The sequence below is a fragment of the Sceloporus occidentalis genome, unplaced genomic scaffold (genome assembly GCF_023333645.1).
Source record: "Sceloporus occidentalis isolate IW3139 unplaced genomic scaffold, rSceOcc1.0.p SCAF_1, whole genome shotgun sequence".
Taxonomy (NCBI): Eukaryota; Metazoa; Chordata; class Lepidosauria; order Squamata; family Phrynosomatidae; genus Sceloporus; species Sceloporus occidentalis.
Window position 1 is genome coordinate 173,624,685 of NW_028316981.1, and position 21,080 is coordinate 173,645,764.

The following is a 21,080-nucleotide window of genomic DNA, read 5'->3' on the forward strand; positions in this document are numbered from 1 at the left end:
TGACAATAAACTGTTGAAGTTAAGAAATTTAAATTCAAACAGTCAATATGGTTACAGTAAGAGAATTGGAAAACTAATAATAACCAGACTTTTTTTTTTAAAAAAAGAAAAGAATAATCAATTAAAAACAAACAAACAAGGAGTATAGTATTTTTTAATGTCATCTGATTTATACCAACCTTGGAATTAAGTCTTTCTTGCTTTCTTTCTTTAAACTATGGGAAAACCACGTCTCTCAATCTAAACCTTAGTTCTCATATACAAAACAACAAAGATCATTCTACCAGAAGGATTTAAAACTGTTGTCTAAATAAAACTGTATTAAAATAAAATAAAAACCTGTGTTTAAATAAAAGAGCAACTATTACTTTTGGAGACTGAGTAAGCATTTGAAAATGATTTACAACAGCCATTCAAATCTATGAAACCAGAAAAAACCTTTATAAGCTCACTTGGTTACACCTGAGAGCGATCATGACCCTGATAGCTATGGCTTCTGAGGTATGGTCCTCTTGAGAAACCATGGACATTACTAGAAGCTGGAAGAGACAAACCAAGTTGCCCAGATCCTGCTCAGCGCCGAATTCTATTACTGATTAAATTCTTATACCATCTGTTCAAATATACCTTGTAGCTCATAGTTGGTCTCTATTTTACTGTTTGTTTCTTCTGAATTAACAATAGCTTCTTGCTTCCAGTAAAATCAGGACCATTCAGGAACAGAAATGGGAAAAAAAACCTGTTTAAAGACAATAGTAACCAGAAGAGATTAATTTCACAGCAAACTACAATTCCCAGAATTCTAGAGCACTGAACCATTGTAGTTAAAATGGTGTCAAACTGGGATTTACTTCTGTAGTGCGGATGCAGCCTGAGAAAAATACTTTTCTAGCCCAAGCTCTTGTGGCATCTGATGGTGAACTGGAGTCCACAGAAACTGAAGCTAGAAATTCTTCTCAGTCTCAAAGATGCTACAGGATTCCTTTCTATCTTTCTATGCTGAATCTTACCAGCATGGCTATCTCTTTGAATACTACTCCTCTGACCATAGTTTATCTCTGCTTCCTTTAAAATTTATCTCCTCGACAGTATCAGGGAAGACCGATCTGGGTTTACTAAGAGTGAGAATAAGGCATTCGGATTTTTAAAATGGATTCCGTTCAAACAACTGTGCATTATTCTTTCTATAAGAATAATATCAACTAGAGGAACAGAATAAATTGACTATATTATTTAGAACATGTTTTATAATCCTGTTTTATACAAATAAATGACACATTTCTTCTTCTTGCTCATCTCTTTTCTGTAAAATCTAATAAATATTAAATGTAATTGCTTAAAAGTAAACACTCGAATCTTAAAACTTGGGTGACCTTGAGCAAGTCACACTCTCTCAGCCTCATAAGATGGCAATGGCAAACCCTCTCTGAAGAAATTTGCCAAGAAAACCCCATATAGAGTTGCTGGAGTCAAACGACTTGAAGCGCACAATGTTCTATGTGTAGCAAAGCCACAACCACAGCTTCTCCAACTTGTAGCTCAGAAGTCCTACTTTTACTCTCCTCACTACAAAGGAAGACAAGGCATTGTGAAAAGTAGGACCTTCCAAAAATGTAGGACTTTACCAAATAAAAACTGGAAACTCTTAAGTGTGTGTATACATATACAGTCATGCTCATAATATAAAGTCATGCTCAAAATGGAGGACCTTTTGGAATTCCTCCTGGGCAGAAGGCTGAAATGGAGGACATGTCCTGGAAAAAAAGAGGAACTCAGGTTGCCTGTCCTTGCCACAAGAGAGGACAAGGCACTGAAATGTAGGACCTTCAAGGAAAATGTTGGACTTTACCAAACATTCAAAACACTCATCTAAATATAAATGTGTGTGTGTGTGTGTGTATACATACATACATACATATATATAATGCTCATAATATAAATTCATGCACGAAATGGAGGACATTTTGGGATTCCTCCTGGGCAGAAGGCTGAAGTGTGTGTGTGTGTAAAATGCTCATAATGTAAAGTCATGCTCAAAATGGAGGACCTTTTGGGATTCCTTCTGGGCAGAAGACTGAAATGGCTGACATGTACTGGAAAAAAAAGAGGTTGCCCTTTCCCCACCGCAAAGGAGGACAAGGCACTGCAAACTGTAGGACATTCAAGAAAAACACTCATCTAAACATAAATTTGTGTATGTTTGTGTGTGTATATGTATGTATATGTGTGTGTTTATATAAAGTCATGCTCAAAATGGAGGACCTTTTGGAATTCCTCTTGGGCAACAGGCTGAAATGGAGGTCATGTCCTGGAAAAAGGAGGACGTCTAGTCACCCTGTTAAAAGGGACATTTGTAAACCATCCATGCCCCAACCATTGGCTTTATAGACCCACACCAGCTGTCCTTTGGGGTGTTTTTAAGATACATTTTAAATATAAAGTGATTTTTTAAAAGCAATGGTGTGTATGCCTGTGTGTGGTGAGGCGGTTGTCCTTGCTATCAGTGGTCCCCACCAAGGGATTTTTTGGGACTTCAGCTCCCAGAATCCCACACTATTGTCCAACATGGCAGAGGATTCTGGGAGATGAAACCCAAAATCTCTTGAAGGGCACAGTTTGGGGACCACTGCTGAGCCATTCCTACCCCAAAATGGTGGCAGGGAGCAGTAGGCCACAATCCAGAGGGAAGGATTGTTGTTGTTGTAGGCCTTCAAGTCATTTCTGACTTATGGTGTCCCTAAGGCAAACCTATCATGGGGTTTTCTTGGCAAGATTTGTTCAGAGGAGTTTTGCCATTGCCTTCTTCAGGGGCTGAGAGAGTGTGACTTGCCCAAGGTCAACCACTGGGTTTCTATGACTGAGCAGGGATTTGAACCCGGTTCCCAGAGTCTTGGCCCAACACTCTCAGCCTAGGAGAAGGCCATGGCAAACCTCCTCTGAACAAATCTTGCCAAGGATAGGTTCACCTGAAGTCAGAAACAACTTGGAAGTTACACAACAACAACAACAAAATAGGCATGGATGCCATTTTAAAGTTAAACAAGGGCTAGTTTTTACTGGTAAACTGTAGATTAATTGAATCTTAAAACGTAGAGAGGTCTTGTAGCACCTTTGAGGCTAACTGAAAGGAAGAAGTTGGCAGCATGAGCTTTCCTAGACTTCAGTCTACTTCCTTAGATGCATTTGGTGGAGTGGCAAGCCAGGGACAAAGATATATATACACATACACACACACACACACACACAAACATACGCCATTGGTGTGTGAGGATGTCAATTCAAATTCAAAATCCTTTGTGAATGGAAATTAAGAAGCAAGTGCAGTTTTAAGGATGGCCCTTTGTGAAGTTTAAAATAATAACTATGCGTGTGTGTGTGTGTGTGTGTATATATATATATATATATATATATATAGAGAGAGAGAGAGAGAGAGAGAGAGAAAGAAATATAATGTGCATGTGGGTCTGTCTATCTATTTATTCATATATATATATATATATATATGGCATGGATATTATTTTAAACTTAAACTGGATTGGTTTTATGGGTAGATGATAGATTTAATGTTAAAATAATATTTATGCCTATACAAACACACACATATATATGCCTATACATACATATATACCTGTGGGTATGTGTGTGTGCAGACATACATATGCTTTCCCCTCACTTTATACATACGTACATTTACATATATATATATATATACACACACACATACATACATACATATACATAAGCTGTACACATATAAATATAGGTATAGATATATACTACCATTTACTAGTAAAACTAATCCCACCCCAAGCTCCAAACCACCTATCATTTGCTCCCAACTGCCATACAGATACTGTATTATACACACACACACAAAGATAACTTATTTTTATGGTAGTAAATTTTATCTCTATACTTATGTAGTACAATAGATATTAGATTAACCATACACACGCACACACACATATATAAGTACATTTAATCTCTATATTTATATACCACAACAGACTGGAATTAACCATATATATATATATATATATATACATATACATACATACATACACATACACACACACACACACACAGTGGACCCTTGTTATACGCTGGGGTATGGTTCCAAGATCCCCCGTGTATAACAAAATCCGTGTATGCTCAAGTCCCATTAAATATAATGGCATAGCAAAAATAAAAAATGGAAAATCAAGGTCTGATATTTGAAATTTATACCTTTTTTGAACATTTTCAAACCGTGTATGCTTGAATCCGTGTATAAGAAGGGCTGACTGTAATACTTACAGAAGTAAATTTTATCTATATATTTAAATATCACTATATAAATATACAGATAAAATTTACTTCTGTAACTATTGGACCTACATACATATATAAGTAAATATTATCTCTATATCTATATCTAACACATTCACAATATATATATATACACACACACACGAGTGCACATATAGGCTTATATTAGCAAATTTTATCTCTATATTTATACATCACAACAGATTAGTTTACTATATATATATATATATATATATATGGCTAATCTAATAAGTTGTGGTATGTAAAGAGAGAGATAAAATTTACTTCTGTAAGTACTACGCTATATTAATAGAGACAAAATTTATATCTATGTAAATTTATCTCTATATTTATATATAACATTAACAATATATACATATGCACACAAACATATGTATATATAAGTACATTTTCTCTAGATTAACCATATATACACACACATACAAGTAAATTTTGTCTCTATACTTATACAACGCAAGGTTATATATAGCACAATAGGTTAGATTAACCATATATATACAAACACAAGTATATATACACAAGTATATGCACATATATATATATATATATACACACACACACACACACACACATATATACATACACCCCCCCCCTCTCTCTCTCTCTCTCTCTATAGTGGTGAGTGGGTGTATAGTGGTGCATAAGTCCAGAGACAAAATCTCCTGCCACAGAAGTGAGTACTCTTGTCTTGCAAAGCACCTTGAGGAAGGGAAGGCTCTCGCAGGGGAGCCTCTGAAGCCCTTCTTCTTCTTCTTCTCCTTCGCTTTGGAAGCGCTCTCGTCGTGGTAACCAAGTGCAGACAGGGCAAAGGGAAGCTCTTCCTCCTCCTCCTGGGGTCTGGCTATGCTGCTGCCACGTGGGGACTTCCCAATCCCTTTTTATACCCCAAAAGGGGAGGCGGAGAGAGAGGGAGAGAGAGAGGCATGGGATCTTCCTGCCCTCCCTAGTTTCCCTGCTGCCCTGGACCTGGTCCTTCTTCTTCTTAGGCGACCTTTTCATGTCAATTGGTTACTTTAACCTCCCGCCTTTCTCCTCCCAGGGGACCCAAGGCGGCCATATAACCCCTTCCCCTCCTGTTCCAACTCAGCAAGGGCCATATTGAGGCCTTTGGGGCTGGAGAAAGTGTTGTGAATATTGTGTGCCTCCAAGTCCCTTCCCAGTTATGGGGACTCCCTATCATCGTGGGGCTTTCTTGGCAAGGTTTGTTCAGAGGGGTTTGAAGGCAATGGCAAACCTCCTCTGAACAAATCTTGCAAAAAAAAAAACACAAAACCCCAAGATAGGCTCACCTTAGGGTCACCATGAGTTGGAAACAGCTTGAAGGCACAAAACAACAACATTGATAATAATAATTATTTATTTATATGCCACCTCTCCCACAGGATCGAGGTGGCTTACAATAACAGATAAAATACAATATAAAATCCAACATATACTAAAATACATTCCATCAATTCCCTCCCTTCTCCCCCAACTACTGCAATTGCATACAGCAATGGTTCCCAAACTAATTCTCCAGGTTATTGGACTTCAGGTCCCAGAAGCCCCTGCCAGCTTGGTCAACAGTGAGGAATTCTGGGAACAGATGTCCAAAACATCTGGAGGACCCAAACTTTGGACATCACTGGCAGAGAGGATGCTGTTCAAATTTTAAAAAATAAAGGGCTCTTCCAGATTGGTCTAAAAAGATTGTCTAAAGAAAAACTCATAGGGTTGGAAGAGCTGGTGTGGTGTAGTAGTTTGAGTGTTGGACTCTGGGGACCAGGGTTCAATTCCTGACATTGCCATGAAACCCACTGGCTAATCTTGGGCAAGTCACACTCCCTCAGCCTCAGGGAAAGGCAATGGCAAACCTGTGGATCAAATCTCGCCAAGAAAACCCTGTGGTAGGATTGACTTAGGGTTGCCATAAATCGGAAACGACTTGAAGGCACACAACAACAAGAGCAACAACAAAGTCCAGCACTGGAATAAATGTTATGGACCACAGCTTTTCTTCCTGCCCTCCCTGTTTGCACCAACAAGGGTTGTGACGAAGGAAGGAATTTTTAATGGGAAGTCGAGGGATGAGGATAGGTTTGGCCTTGCCTCAGTCTCAGTATAGAATAGAGGAGGAAAACTTCCCTTTGGTTTGATAATGTCATGGGAGGCTGCCTCTACACTGCAGAATTAAAGCAGTTTGACACCACTTTAACAGCCAAGGCAGGGTGACCAGATGTCCTAACCAAAAGGGAGGCTATTGTAAGAAATGGAGGCTGTTACCAAATAAAAGCTAAAAACACGCATCTAAATATAAATGCATTCTTCTTAATTATGCTTAGAATGGAGGACGTTTTGAAATTTCTCCTGGGGAGATGGTTTCAATGTAGGGTAAGTCCTGGAAAAGGAGGACATCTGGTCACTCTGTGCCAAGGCTCTATACTACACCCTATACTCACTGGCATGTGTGTGTGTTTGTCCAGAGCTCCTGGTCTAATGGGGTTGTTGTTGTTGTGTGCCTTCAAGTCATTTCCAACTTATGGTGACCCTATGGCAAAGTTATAATGGAGTTTTCTTGGCAAGATTTGTTCAGAGAAGGTTTGCCATTGCCTTTCTCTGAGGCTGAGAGTGTGTGACTTGGGTTTCATGGCTGAGCTGGGACTCTGTTTAATGGGCAGGGGGACAATATTCAGTATTGAAAGCATGGTGTAATGGTTTCAGTGCTGGACTATACTCCAAAGACCAGGGTTTGGTTCCCATCTCAGCTACGAAACCCACTGGGTGAACTTATTAGGCAGCAAAAAAAGTGGGACACAGAGGACTAATCAGAACTATCCTTACCAAATCAGGTCAGGTGGAAGATATGGGTGGGCCACCCTGGCTCTGGGGTCACCAGGTAATGGAATAAAATTAAAATTAAAGTTGTATTAAACCAACCAAAGGTTTTCCTGAGCCCAGCATCCTGTTTCTACAGTGGCCTACCTGTTACGCAGTGACAGCCCCATGTAATAACATATTTCATTCATGTTCCCCAGCAAGTGCCATACTGAGACACACCACCTTTGGAAGTACCACCGGGACTAGTAACCACCATGATGAAAGAAGATACTGAAGTCAGGTATTCCATTAAATGTTATGGTACCACTTGTTGTTTGTTGTTAGCTGCCCTCAAGTAAACCTGACTCATAGCAACCCTGTGGATGAGGCACCTCCAAGTCCCCCATTCAATGGTGTCACCAATATGCAGATGACACCCAACTATCTCTTCTTTCCATGTGATTCCAAGGAAGCTGTCTCTGGACTGAACCAATGTCTGCTGTCAGTAGTGGACTGGGTGAGGGCATACAAATTGAAACTTACTCCAGAGAAGACAGAGGTGCTCCTGGTCAGTGGTAAGGCAGATCAGGGAACAGGGGCCTTGCCTCTGTTGGATGGGGTTATACTTGCCCTGAAATCTGAGGCTCACAGCTTGGGTGTCCTCCTGGACTCCACTCTGAGCCTGGATGCCCAGGTCTCAGCAGTGGCCAGGAATGCATTTGCATAGCTAAAACTTGTGCTCCAGCTGTGCAGGTTAGTTGAGACATCAGAGCTGGCTACAGTGACATGTGACTTGATTACATCCCCTTTAGACTGCTGTAGCACACTCTACGTAGGGCTGACTTTGGAAACTGTTTGGAAATGGGTTCAGAAAGCTGCAGCCAGAATGCTGACCAGGGTCAGTTATAGGGAGCATATAAATTCCTTATTAAAACAGCTTCAGTGGCTACCGGTTTGGTTTCCGGGTACAATTCAAACTGCTGGTTATGACTATCAAGCCCTATATGGCTTAGATCCAGATTATTTAAAGAATTGTATCTCCCCATATGAACCTGCCAGAACACTAGGATCTTCAGGGGAAGGCTTTCTCTTGGTCTCACCACCATCCCAGGCTTGCTTGGTGTGGACACGAGAGAGTGGCTTCTTGGTGGCTGCTCCCACCCTCTGGAACCCCCTTTCGCGGGAGGCAAGGCTGGTCTCATCCCTGTTTGCTTTTCGTTAGCAAGCTAAGACGCTTTTATTTAAGCAGGCATTTGATATATAATATACCAGGATGGTTTTCATGGAGTACTGTGTGTGTGTTTCAGTCATGCTTTTAACATTTGTATATTTTTATGTAATTTCTACACTGATTTTAACTGTTTTAACTTTTTAATTTTTTTTATATCTGTGAGCCACTTTGGGTCCCTTTAGGGAGAAAGGCAGTATACAAATCAAACAAAGAAACAAACACTGGCAGAGAAGAGAGAGCTCTATGGATCCAGATCAGGATAGTAAACATTCACAGTGGAGTGGGCCTGCTCTCGCCTTGTGTGTGGCTAGTGGAATCAGTCCAATGTTTTTTGGAAGACTGCAACTTATTACTGTGGATTATTTCTCTGAGTCCAGTGAGTTATTATTCTTGCATTCAGAAAGAGCAGTTTTGGGCTTCTAACCTGGACCTTGGTTTTAAATTTGCTGGGCAACAGATATGTGAGATTGCTGAACTGCTCTTCAGTTGGTTTATTGTATGCCCATTCTCTGATCATTTTGTAAAGCATGCCTGGCTCCTATTTGTATCAGACATGTCAAAAATGCCTGATCCATTTTCAGATTTTAAAGCGGCAATAATCACAGTAAAATTGCTTGCTCTGCTGCTTGGTGACCCGTAAATGTCATTAACCCAGATATGAAAAAGATGGAATTTTCAATCAAATAAATGATAGAGTTGTCCAAGAAAACAGTCCCAAGTCAGTCTTCATTCATTACTTTCTTTTGCCGTGTGGAGGAGGCTGTTGCTGTGCAAACAATCTATTCTGTTTAGTTTTTTGAAAACCAGGCAATTGTTGGTAAAACACAGAGCACCTGCACTTGAGGCTAATCTCCACCTCAACATATTATACCCATGCCTTTTATTCACCTTGTAGCTAGCTATTTGCATTGGAAAATAATAATGGACAGCTCTTGTGTATTTAATGGCTGCATGATATATAGAGGTTCAACAGCTAAACCTGTCGCTTTACCCTTGTATTAAGGAAAATGGCATCTATTGAATTTTTGCCTTCTAGGCTGCTGTTAAAAGACACAGTAACTTTTCTTGAGGAAAAAAAAAGATCCACTTTAATGCAAAAGTAGATAGTTTGGTAAAAAGCATATATTTTTTCATCTGTAGTTAGGCAAGTAAAAACAAAAACACTTTTACTAAACTCATTTTTAAACAAAGTGCAGTGCAGTAGCCTCTGAATTCTAAACCTGGGGTGGGAAAAATGTGGCTCTCAGGACCAGTGTTGCCAACAAGCCTTGAAGATATTCCCAGGCATGTTTTACCAAAATCCCTGGAATGCCCCAATATTACCTGGAATATTCAGTCAAAATCCCCAGAAAGTCCCCATAATGCTAATATGGCGGATCTTTTGCAAATAAACGTAAACACAATTGAATAAAAAATAATTGTAACTTATTTCAACTCTCAAAATTACCATTGCACCAAACAAGGAATCATTCAGTCCGTCTAATACTTTTAAGATATTTCTTCTGGCATGAAGGGGTCCAGGAAGCTTTGTGCCAAATAGAAATGTGTTAGGCTGAAACCACACTGCAGAAATAATCCAGTTTGACACCCTTTTAACTGTCCTGGCTCAGTGCTATGGAATCCTGGGAATTCTAGTTTTGTGAGACATTTAACCTTCTCTCAGCAAACTCTGGTGCGACAAGAAACTACAATTCCCAGGATATCATAGCACTGGGCCATGGCAGTTAAAGCAGTGTCAAATTGGTTCATTTTGGCATTGCAATTTGCAGATGCTGCCAGAGTGGCACCAAACTGCATGATTTCTACAATGCATTGCAGATGCACTCTTAGGCTGCATCCATGCTACAGAAATAATCCAGCGTGAGTGACACCACTTTAACAGCCATGGCTCCATGTCATGGAATCCTGGGATTTCTAGTTTCTTGGGGTACCAGAGCTCCCTGACAGAGAAGGCTAAATGGCTCATAAAACTACAATTCCCAGGACACCTTAATCTGTGACAGCGAAACTAACAAAATAATATTTGACCCCTTCAAACATTTAAAGCTATTTCTTTTGGCATAAAATTTTGTGGGTACTGCTTTGAAGAGGCTACAAGCTACATATCCCAGGATCCCATAGCATGGAGCCATGACAGTTAAAACGGTATGAAACTGGATTGTCTCTGAAGATGCAGCCTGAGTTGGGTCCAAGACACATTGCAGAAATAATCCAGTTCAAGGCCGCTTTAGCTGCCCTGGCTCAGTGCTAGGGAATCCTGGAAGTTGTAGTTTTGTGAGACATTGAGCTTTCTGTGAGAAAGAGCTCTGATGCCACAACAAACTACAATTCCCAGGATTCCCTAGGACTGAGCCAGGGCAGTTAAAGCAGTTTCAAACTGGATTATTTCTGCAGTGTGTTTTGGACCTTAGTTATTAAAAATGCTCAAGGTCCAATCCATACTGCAGAAATAATCCAGTTTGAGACCACTTTAACTGCCCTGGCTCAGTGCTAGGGAATCCTGGGAATTGTAGTTTTGTGAGAAAGAGCTCTGGTGCCACAATAAACTACAGTTCCCATGCATCTGAGGAAGTACGTTTGGCAGGCTCATGCTGCCAACTTCTTTCTTTCAGTGAGTCTCAAAGGTGCTACAAGATCTCTCTTATTATTATTATTATTATTATTATTATTATTTCCAAATGCACCTGAGGAAGTGGACATAAGTCTAGGAAAGCTCATGCTGCCAACTCCTTTCTTGCAGTGAGTCTCAAAGGTGCTACAAGATCTCTCTATATCATCATCCCCATTATTATTATTATTATTATATCCAAATGCACCTGAGGAAGTGGACTTAAGTCTAGGGAAGCTCATGCTGCCCACTCCTTTCTTTCTGAACGGGAAGGTATAATTCCTCATAAATGGAAAGGATAACCCAACAGGAAAGTTTGATTCCCCAGAAATTCCCCATAATTTTTAATACCCGGAAATTACCTGGAATGACTTTTTATTACCTGGAAACTGGGGAATTCCCCAGAAATTGGCAACACTGCTCAGGACAGCCCCTGAGGTCACTCCTTTGCCGTCAAATGCCCTCTGGGTTTTGTGGGGGCATTTTGCCCCCTAGGCCATATTAGGCCCACAAAGGGCCTTTTTAAAAATCAGACATAAAGGAAAAATGATTTCTGGGCACACCGTTTTGAAAAAAGGCATCCTCTGGGCCTAAAATGGTCAAGGCAGGGGCTCCAAAATATGGTAAAATGTTCTACACAGCACAATCCACATTACATGTGGATTGACTCGGTCAAGGAAAACATGGTTGCCCTGAGTTTGCAAGACCAGAGCAGGATGGTAGATGACCAGTGCTCTTGAAGATCTTTCATTCATAAGGTCACCATAAGTAAAAGCCAGCTTGATGGCAGATAACAACAAGGCAGTCATGTGTGATGCCTACAGGACTAGCAGGCTCTTTATTTTTTTAAGGCAGACTTATGACAGTAATTTATTTACTAATTAGATTTATATCCCACCTTTCTCCCCCAATGGGAGATGAATTTCCATCCCTTCAGGTCATGGGTTAGAATGGTATGATTATCTATGTGTTATTGTACTGCAACTCCAAGAGTTCCTCACCATTAGCTATTCCAGGTAGGGCTGATAAGAGTGGCAGCAAACAGCATTGGAGAGGGCATAGGTTTCCAACCCCTGGTTTGGAGAAACTGTTGTTAGTGTTCTGTGCTTTCAAATTTTTCCAATTTATGGTGACCATAGTTGTTGTTGTGTGCCTTAAAGTCCTTTCCAATTTATGGAGACCCTAAGGTGAAGATATCATGGGGTTTTCTTGGCCAGATTTGTTCAGAGGTGCTTTGCCATTGCCTTCCCCTGAGGCTGAAAGTGTGTAACTTGGCCAGTCACCTGTGGATTTCCATGTCTGAGCAGAGATTAAAATCCAAGTCTCTAGGAGTCCTAGTCCAATTCTAAAACCACTTCACTATTAAGTTACCCATGCATTAATCTGTACAACCCACAAATGTACTCCCTTGTTCTCAGGCATTGTGGTGTATTAACATTTTGCTTCCTTAAATGTTGGTAGAAGTTGTTTGTTCATGTTGTCTAAGAAGTATACAACTAAATACAGAGGGGAATGTGAGTATACATACTATTGCAGCTCATGGGTATGTATAGTCAACATACATTCTTCTCTTTTTTTTTTTAATTTATGTTTTCATTCTAAGAAGTTTACCGCACTGGGGATAAAACGTCCCCCGATGCGTTCTAACGTGCATGAGCGGGGCCGCGCACGGAAGGTGATGGGAACCCGATGGGGTCCAGAACACTAGTTTACCGCGCAGGGAATGCCACCGCCGAGCGTTCCCATCGGGTTCCCATCAGGTTCCAGAGGGCGCCTTTTCTGGGAACGGTTTCGAAACAGTTCTTGATTTGCCCTGTCTCTGTACGTACACTCAGCCTTCATATCCACAGATTCTTTATCCATGGATTCAACCATCCATATCTTCAAAATATTTTAAAAATATATAAATTCTAAAATAGCAAATTGATTTTACCATTTTATATAAGGCACACCATTTTACTATACCACTGTATTTGATAGAACTTGAGCATCCACAGATTTTGGTGTCCATGTGCATGTGTGTGTCCTGGGACCAAACCCCAGTGTATACCAATGGCACATTGTATTCCATTTCTTTGTTGGTTCTGTTTTTGCATATTACGAACAAAGTTGTTGTTATGTGCTTTTGTCACAACATTTTCAATTTATGGTGACACTAAGGCAGGGGTTTCTTGGTGAGATTTGTTCATAGGAGGTTTGCCTTTGCTTTCCTCTGAGTCTGAGAGAATGTGATGGGCAAGATCACACTGTGAGTTTCCAAGGCCAAGCAGGGATTCGAATTCTTGTTTCCAGAGTCCCAATCCATTGCTCAAACCAATACACCACACTGGCTTGTTGTTAATAGCTGCTTTCAAGTCAATCTCAACTCCTAGCGACCCTGTGAATGAGACGTCTCCAAGCCCCCCTATCCTTTACCTCCCTGCTCAGGCCCATAATCTCTCTGACTGAGTCTATCCATCTGGCATGTGGCCTTCCTCTCTTACTTTCCCGCTATCTTCCTCAGCATCATTGTCTTTTCTAATGAGTCACACCTTTTCATGATGTGGCCAAAGTACAGCAGCCTCAATTTAGTCATCTTGGCTTCCAGGGAGAGTTTTGACTTGATCTGTTCTAGGACCCATTTGTTTGTCTTAATAGCTGTCCATGGTATTCCCAGCACTCTTTTCTGGCACCACATCTCAGATGAATTAATTTTCTTCCTATCTGCTTTCTTTACTGTCCATCTCACACAGCTGTACATGCTAACAGGGAATATGATGGCTTGAACGATTCTAGTGTTCAGCTGTGTAGCTTTACGCTGTAGGATTTTGTCTAGTTCTTTCATAGCTGCCCTTCCCTTTCCTAATTTGCTGATTTCTTGACCACAGCCTCCATTTGGATCATGTTTGATCCAAGATATGAGAAATCTTAAGTATTTTGATTTCTTATCTAAGTTGAATTTATATAAATCCTCTGTGGTCATACAGGCAGGGACCTTTCTTTAGTAACACTCCAGGTAGCTGCCCAAGCTATGAAAGTCCGAAGGCCCTCTCCATGCTGTCCTTCAATCAATAGGCCAAGACTTGTTTATTCCCATAGGCTTTTGAGAACTGATTTTTTTTAAAGAAAAGGCTTCTAGTAAAGTTCTTTATTATTTTTAGTTGTATTGTTTCAATTGCTTGTTATTATTTTAATTGATCATTTTAAATTAGTTTTAATGGCTTTTGATTTTATTTTAATGTTGACCTTTTTGTGTTCGAATTACTATGTTGTCTTTGTTTTAATTTGTAAGCTGGTTTTAATCCTGCTTTGACAGGGAAAGGTGAAATATACCGTAAATAAAGTTAACAATAACTGTGCCAGTTAATATGTCTTTCAGTAGATATATGTGAGACATACTTGGCTAATATACTATTGAGCCTCTGACAGGAGATTGGTGTGCAGAAATCAGCAGGGGAGGGATTTCACAGCATGATGCTAAATTTTGTCACTTGTTAATCTCTGCTCATCAGGCTGCTGTTAAAGACACAACTACCTCAGATGGCTCAATAGTTAATACTCCTATAAGGAAAACTTTCATGAAATTCAGAAATTAGGCATAGACCTTCCTTTCAAGAATGCCTCTTTGTGAGAATGATTTTAGCTTTCAAAACTGATCAGGTTGTGTGTATATATGTGGCTTCAAGTCCCCTATCAACTTATGGTGACCCCATGAGATAGGGTTTTCTTAGGCAATGAATACTGAGATGGGCCTTTCCCCCCTTCTCAGTTCCTTCCTCTAAAATGCAACCTACAGCTGCTGGTATTCATTGGCGGTCCCATCCAAGTATTAGCCAGGGCTGACCCTGGTTAGCATACAGGACCTGGTGTCTTTAGGACATTTAGGGGAGAGGATGGTTGTTGTTGTCAACTGCCATCAATTAAGCCCTAACTCATGATGACCCTGTGAATGACACACCTTAAAGACTCCCTATCCTCAGCAGCTCTGCTCAGTTCTTGCTGTGCCATGTCCTCCTTGATTATGTCTAACCATCTGTCTTTCTCTCTTCCTACTGCCCACTGCTTTTCCAAGCAGCATCCTTTTTTCTAGTGAGTCATACCTTCCCATGATGTGGCCAAAGTACAACAGCCTAAGTTTGGTCATTCTGGCTTCTAGGGAGAGTTCAGGCTTGATTTGTTCTAAGGACCATTGGTTGGTCTTTCTAGCTGTCCTTATTATCTTCAGAACTCTTCTCCAGCACCACATCTCAGATTAATTATTTTCTTCCAATAGCTTTCTTCATCATCCAGCTGTGATGGAAAATGTCATAGTAACCAAGCAGGTGTGACTTGTCATTCAATAGATAAGACACAACACCTGCTAAAATTCCCTCTTTTACACTCGTCTACATTACTTTCCACTACTCTTCTACATTAAAGGAAGAGGAGTTGTCATGTTTGTAATCTGTCAACTCTAACTAATTTTAATATGTGGTTTAAATATGCTATCGTATGGATTGTAAATTTTATAGTGATTGATTCGTTGGTTATTTTTTTACATATTGTACACTTTTTCCTGGTATGATTAATCACTATCTAGAAGACTCATTATATCTTAAGAAATGATGTAATTCTAACAAATCATTAAAAAAATAAGAGATATACTTTTGTGCACAAATATTTCAATGACAGAGTCTTAAGCTGCCATGCTCCAGGTTGTTGTTCATCCCTTTCTTCATTGTTGGAGCTTTTGCCTTTTTCTTTGTGAAATTGTGGTAGTCTGTCCATTAACTGTAATTTCTCAAGTTCTCCACCTTTTAAAGTATATAGATAAGATGCAAGATAGTGAGAGATCTGTGCTGTATGAGATAGTGAGAGATCTTTATTGTGGAAAGGTGCCAATTCAGCCTTTCTTAAGAAGTAACTGTGAAAATTATAGCTCCCAGCTTCAGGAAGAAGTGGATTTATGTGGGAAACATGGAAAAGACCTGGATCAAGACAAACATCTAAAATGAATTGCACAGATGCACCATTACTTCCATATATGTGTCAAATGATATCATCATTTTGGGGTGCATAAGTTATCTAACTTCAAACACAATGCCTTTTAGTTGATAAATTCAACGGTGAGTTATCAAATGATGTAGAGCAATGTTTCCCAAGGTGGTACAATTCAAAGACATAGCTGTGTTAGTCTAGAAAATCTTTTAGTTAGTCCCAAATGTGCTGCAAGAATCTTTGCGTACAGTGTTTCCCAACTTATCTGATGGGCCAGGGGACTAGTTAATATTTTTTACTAATGTGCCAAGCATGGTTTCATATTTGTGTCCATTGGCTACTGTCATTACTTTCTTTTCTGGAAAATCACTAGGGATTGACAGCCAATGGCCGAGGGACCAGCACCAGTCCATGGACCATCACTTCAGCTATTGTTATTATTATTATTATTATTATTATTAACATTTATTTATAGACCGTTGTAAAGTTTGCACAGCACTTTACATAGTAAGGGTCAAATAAAATAAGGGAATAAAAAGAATAAAAACTTGCCAAGTGGCGTACAATCTAAACAACATTACGTGATTAAAATATATTTAAAATAATACTAACTAGTATACAATAAAGACAAAGTAAGCAGCGGATTAACAAGCAGTAATTTGGAGTCCCTCCCTAAACAAGAGTGTCTTCAATTTGGCCTTAAAATTAGCCAAGGAGTAATACTAATATTAATACTGATGTAGAAGGTATTTGTGCTAATATTCTAGGAGTCTACTGCTTTTCTTGGTTTAGGATTAGGTGCTTTAGGGTGGCTCTTGGTATGAAAGAAGACCCACCTTTTTAAAATAAATAATAAATAGCAGAGCTGTACATTTAGTTCTTGCCTGGGGATTTAAAAAAAACAAACGTTTTTCTTTTAGGAGAACAGACAAGAAGTTAATGATGGATTGGACTATTTCAGGAAGCCATGATTTCTTCAAGGTAATACATAGTTTCTTTAGGAACTAAATTAATTAATTAATTAAATTTGAAACTAAATGTCATGTGTCTCAGAGTAGAAAACAAGACAGGCATTCATAATGCTCAACAAAGTTGGGGCTTGTAATCCAGCAAAATCTGGGTGGTCACACATTTCCCAACCCCAGGACAGTGGCTGGTTTAAGATTGTGTACTCAATTAATGGTAAGAGAAAAGGTACTGGCAGTTCAGTCAGAGATATTTTATACTCAAATGGTTCTCAACCTTTGGTTGTCCAGATGTTTTGGATTTCACTCCCACAAGTACCAACTAGCATGGCCAATGCTCAAGAATTCTGAGAGTTGAAGATCAAAATGTCTGGAGGACAAACATTGAGAATCACTGTCTACACATAGCAGCAGAATGAAATACAATGGCCCTCCCAATTCGCGAGGATCCATTCAGGACCCCCCTGCGCAAATGGCGACTTGCAAATATTCAAGTCCCACTGAAAATAATGGTGCGTGCCCCCAAGGCACACACCCACCATTTTATCTCACCCAACTTGCCCCTCCCGCGAAGAGCAAGACTACAGACTCCAAGTCCGCAAAAAGGGAGGAACAAGTGAAGCAGAATTCTGTAGTGGCAGAGTGGAAAGTACCCTTTCTCACTACATTTCTTAATGCTTTTCCATATAAAATATTCCCTACAAGGAAAAAAGAAACAAGATGAAGTTGTGTTCTAATTTAGTCTGCTTTTTCCTGTGCTAGTGTTTGTTTGCAAGCCTGGGTTTTTCATAATATGAGGGATGATTCCAAATTGTCAGCCTCTAAGCAGGTGCGATGCAAGCTCTGAGTTGTCACAGACAACAGTTCACAAAGAATAATGCCCAGTAATTCAAGACTAAATCATGTTCACCTAATTACACCTTATTTTAGTAGTCTGGGATTTATCATAATCTCCCTCATGCATATACCAATAGTTATAGCAAAGCCTAAATTACTTTAAAAATACAACTAGCTAAAATTGTAGAAGCCAACATTGTAGTCTGCAGTTTGCCTCAGGCAAATGGCACCAGCCGCTGGACAGGCTTCACTTCAGGGGACTGTAAGTGATTAATTACCTTAACATTGTTCTTTAGTTTATACTGGCTGGAAAAATTGGGCATGTTTTTCTTAATTATCAAATAACATTGCATATGCATAGGGTAGTTTTGTCTTCATAGCATCCACATATAGGGATGCTTGGTGCCATTTGGAAACTGGGACTAAATTTTAAAAATTCCCTGGTGCTGAGAGACACAAGATAACCATCTCTGCTCCTGCATATTTTTTCCCTCTAGTTTCCAGCTGCTGCCTTGGCTAGAAGATCTCTAGGTCACGCTGAACAACAGGTGAGCTGCGTTCTATCTTGTTGCATCAGAACACTTAAAGATACAGCACATCTCACTGGATGAGAACTCTTAACAATATGGGATAGACCTCAATATCATGTCAAATGTATACATCTGATATTGAGGCTGACAGCACACATATGCCTTGCTGGTGCTTGGCTCCAGTCTTATCAACAACTTCATGCTCACAGCTGTTTCTCTGGATAAAATAATGTTAATAATAATAATAATAATAATAATATCCAGGTAGGATCGTAATTTGCAACAAAAGCTGACCAAATGCATACCCTCTATTTGATTTGGAAGTGACAGCCTCAATTAATTCTGTCATCCAATTTTTATAGCTGCTTTTAAAATGTCCCAGTTTCTCTGTTCTCTTCCCACTTTCTCCCCTTGTCCTCAATTTACTTCAGTATACAAACTGAGGTCCAAACCACACTGCAGAAATAATTTAGTTTGAGACTGCTTTAACTGTCCTGGTTCAGTGATAGGAAATGTTGGAACTGTAGTTTTTTGTGGCACCAGAGCTCTCTGATAGAGAATGCTCAGTGTCTCACAAAACTACAGTTCCTATAATTCCCTAGCATTGAGCCAGGGCAGTTAAAGCAGTCAAACTGGATTAAGTATGCAGTGTGTTTTGGACCTGAGTTCCAAGAGCAAACGTACTTTGGTCTCAGCATGGAAGAGGGACAGAATCCTGCCCTTCTCAGTGTGTGGGTGTGTGCTTTCAAGTTGCCTGTCATCATAAAGTGACCCCAAAAATTTCATAGGATCTTCTTAGCTAAGAAATACTCAGAGGTGCTTTTGCCAGTTCCTTCCTCTGAAATATAGTCTACAGTGCTTGACATTCATTGTCAGGATCCCATCCAAGTACTAACCAGGACTGACCCTGCTTAGTTTCCAGGATTAGAAGGATCTGCTTAGGCCCTTCACTTCCCAGTAGGCTGAGTCAAAAGTGAACTGTTGCAGCCTTTCCAAGTCTGTGTGTTCTTCCTCATTAATAACTCTTGCCACACTCTGATGTTGCTTGGCTACAGGTGTTCTAGTTTTCACTGGTGAAATGTTGGAGGGTATATAGATGGCTCAGGCTTCCTGAAGTCTGTGATAAAGACATGTAAGATAAAACATTACACTCTTATCTGAGCAAAAACACAGCCTTAGCTTCCCTTCTGGATAGGGAGAGTGAGAAGAAAACAAGACAATTAAAAGCTTTACAAGAACTGAAAGTACTCATCCTGATTTGAGCCATTTTTATTTTTGACCTTCTCAAGGTTGTCTTCCTTGAGAGCAAGATAAATCCCCTGAGCCAAAGAAAAGATGGACCTTGAAAAGTGAATTGTTCTCTTGCTGTGATGCACTTTCCCTAAGACTTGTGTTGCAATTCAATAAAACCTGAAACAGGGCAGAAGAAACCCTGACAGCTTATGTCAAAATAATAAAATTACAGGGGAGCTGCTGTCTGCGTGCAGTAATCTTCCTCTTTTCCACATCAGTGGTTTTAAAAATGCTCAATCTCTCTTGCGGAGATCCTGCTGGTAGCATAATTCAAAAATGCAAATAGGAGACTGGAGGATTTTAAGAAGAGTCATGCTTAAACAAAAATCTTTTTAAGTTAAAGAGAGTTTATTTGAATTAGATATGACCGCTCACAATTGATTAATCAATAGCAAGCCGTTTCCTCCAGCCGCATGGTGGGAGTCTTGTCTAGGGACTGGGCAAACTCTTTCTGTCCATTTTCTAAGCTCTAAAATAGCCAAGAACTGGAATCAAGACCAAGACAGTTTTGGAGTGTAAATGGTACAGTATTTAACCTACAAGGGCAACTTGGAATAGGCTGATGGAGGCAGTAGGGTTTTTTTCACCACCTTTTGAGTCTTCAAAGTGGCTGGTTTGAAGCAAAGCTTTGAAGTCAAAACAAACAACAGGTTTGATAAAATAAATGGCAATAGCCACAGGGGCAGAACATCTTTATTAGGACCAACAAAAAGGTCACAGAATGAATCCTGTTCAAGGTCACCTACCATCCAGGCTGGAGATTAATAAAAAAGGGAGTGGAGAGAGCCTTATTGGCTTGTCCTGGTTTAAAAAAGAAAAACACCTTCTGTTTGCTTCCAAGTCATCTTAAGGACAGGTAGAAATAGAGGCATTGTGCAGACTAAATTAGGTTAAACCGAAATGCCTAATGAAGTGCTTTCCTGTGAATATGAAAGTTTGCTCATTTTCTTTGATCTTTTAGGTGATTCTAAAAGTTATTTAAAATATTAATCTCTTTTTCTCAGACAGTAGGCCTCAAACAGGTAGCTGATAATGTGAAATAGAAAATAAATGTATGATTCATTAAAAAAAATAGTGTTGTCATATGAAGGGTTGGAAGGAGGATGAGAAACATTCACTCCTCTGCCTTTAGAACAGCTGTGCTAACTGCAGGATCATGGGATTTGTAGGCCAGTACATCTGGAGCTCACCACATTGGCAAAGGATGGTTTAGATATTGCTGGTGATGCAACTGTTCCAAGGAAACTGTAGAGGAGAATAGCTTCTCTTCTATGGACTGTACTGCATCCAAGGTTAGGTACCATCTGTTGATTTTGTCTGAGAAAGAGGTTAGAGACATTTCCTCAGCAGAGTAGCTGGACAGAGCATGCTATTTCTGTCTCTTTGCAGTGACTGAGATGGTAGAGTGTTTTGGGAGGCATTTTAGTTAAACCCTAGATGTTGCTGCATATTATCGGAAGACAACTTGACACCATTCATAGGAGTCTACAGTTTATTTAAACAGTACAGTTTATTTAAAGCCAAGCATTGTGGCA

At 39.7% G+C, this 21,080-nt stretch overlaps 2 protein-coding genes across 14 annotated transcripts in view; one reads left to right on the forward strand and one right to left on the reverse strand.

Annotated features, from left to right (window-relative positions):
- LOC149322754 (gametocyte-specific factor 1-like) overlaps positions 1 to 5,155 on the reverse strand; it is a 39,459-nt gene extending 34,304 nt beyond the window's left edge. The window contains exons 1-2 of one of the 10 annotated variants that reach the window (XM_089482681.1): positions 5,029 to 5,155; positions 628 to 687 (exon numbers count right to left, since the gene is read on the reverse strand). In XM_089482681.1, coding sequence (XP_089338807.1) covers positions 628 to 639 — 12 coding nt within the window. In that variant the 5' untranslated portion in view covers positions 640 to 687; positions 5,029 to 5,155. The other 9 variants (XM_089482670.1, XM_089482653.1, XM_089482661.1 and 6 more) reach the window with 9 other exon arrangements.
- The window catches only part of NCKAP1L (NCK associated protein 1 like), a 139,695-nt gene continuing 120,149 nt past the window's right edge, over positions 1,535 to 21,080 (forward strand). For 3 of the 4 annotated variants that reach the window (XM_089482573.1, XM_089482610.1, XM_089482618.1), the window contains exons 1-4: positions 1,535 to 1,613; positions 7,344 to 7,426; positions 16,841 to 16,901; positions 18,220 to 18,270. In XM_089482573.1, the coding sequence (XP_089338699.1) occupies positions 7,401 to 7,426; positions 16,841 to 16,901; positions 18,220 to 18,270 (138 nt within the window). In that variant the 5' untranslated portion in view covers positions 1,535 to 1,613; positions 7,344 to 7,400. Of the gene's footprint in view, positions 1,614 to 2,089; positions 2,153 to 7,343; positions 7,427 to 16,840; positions 16,902 to 18,219; positions 18,271 to 21,080 lie in introns of those variants that run through there. The other variant, XM_089482582.1, reaches the window with a different exon arrangement.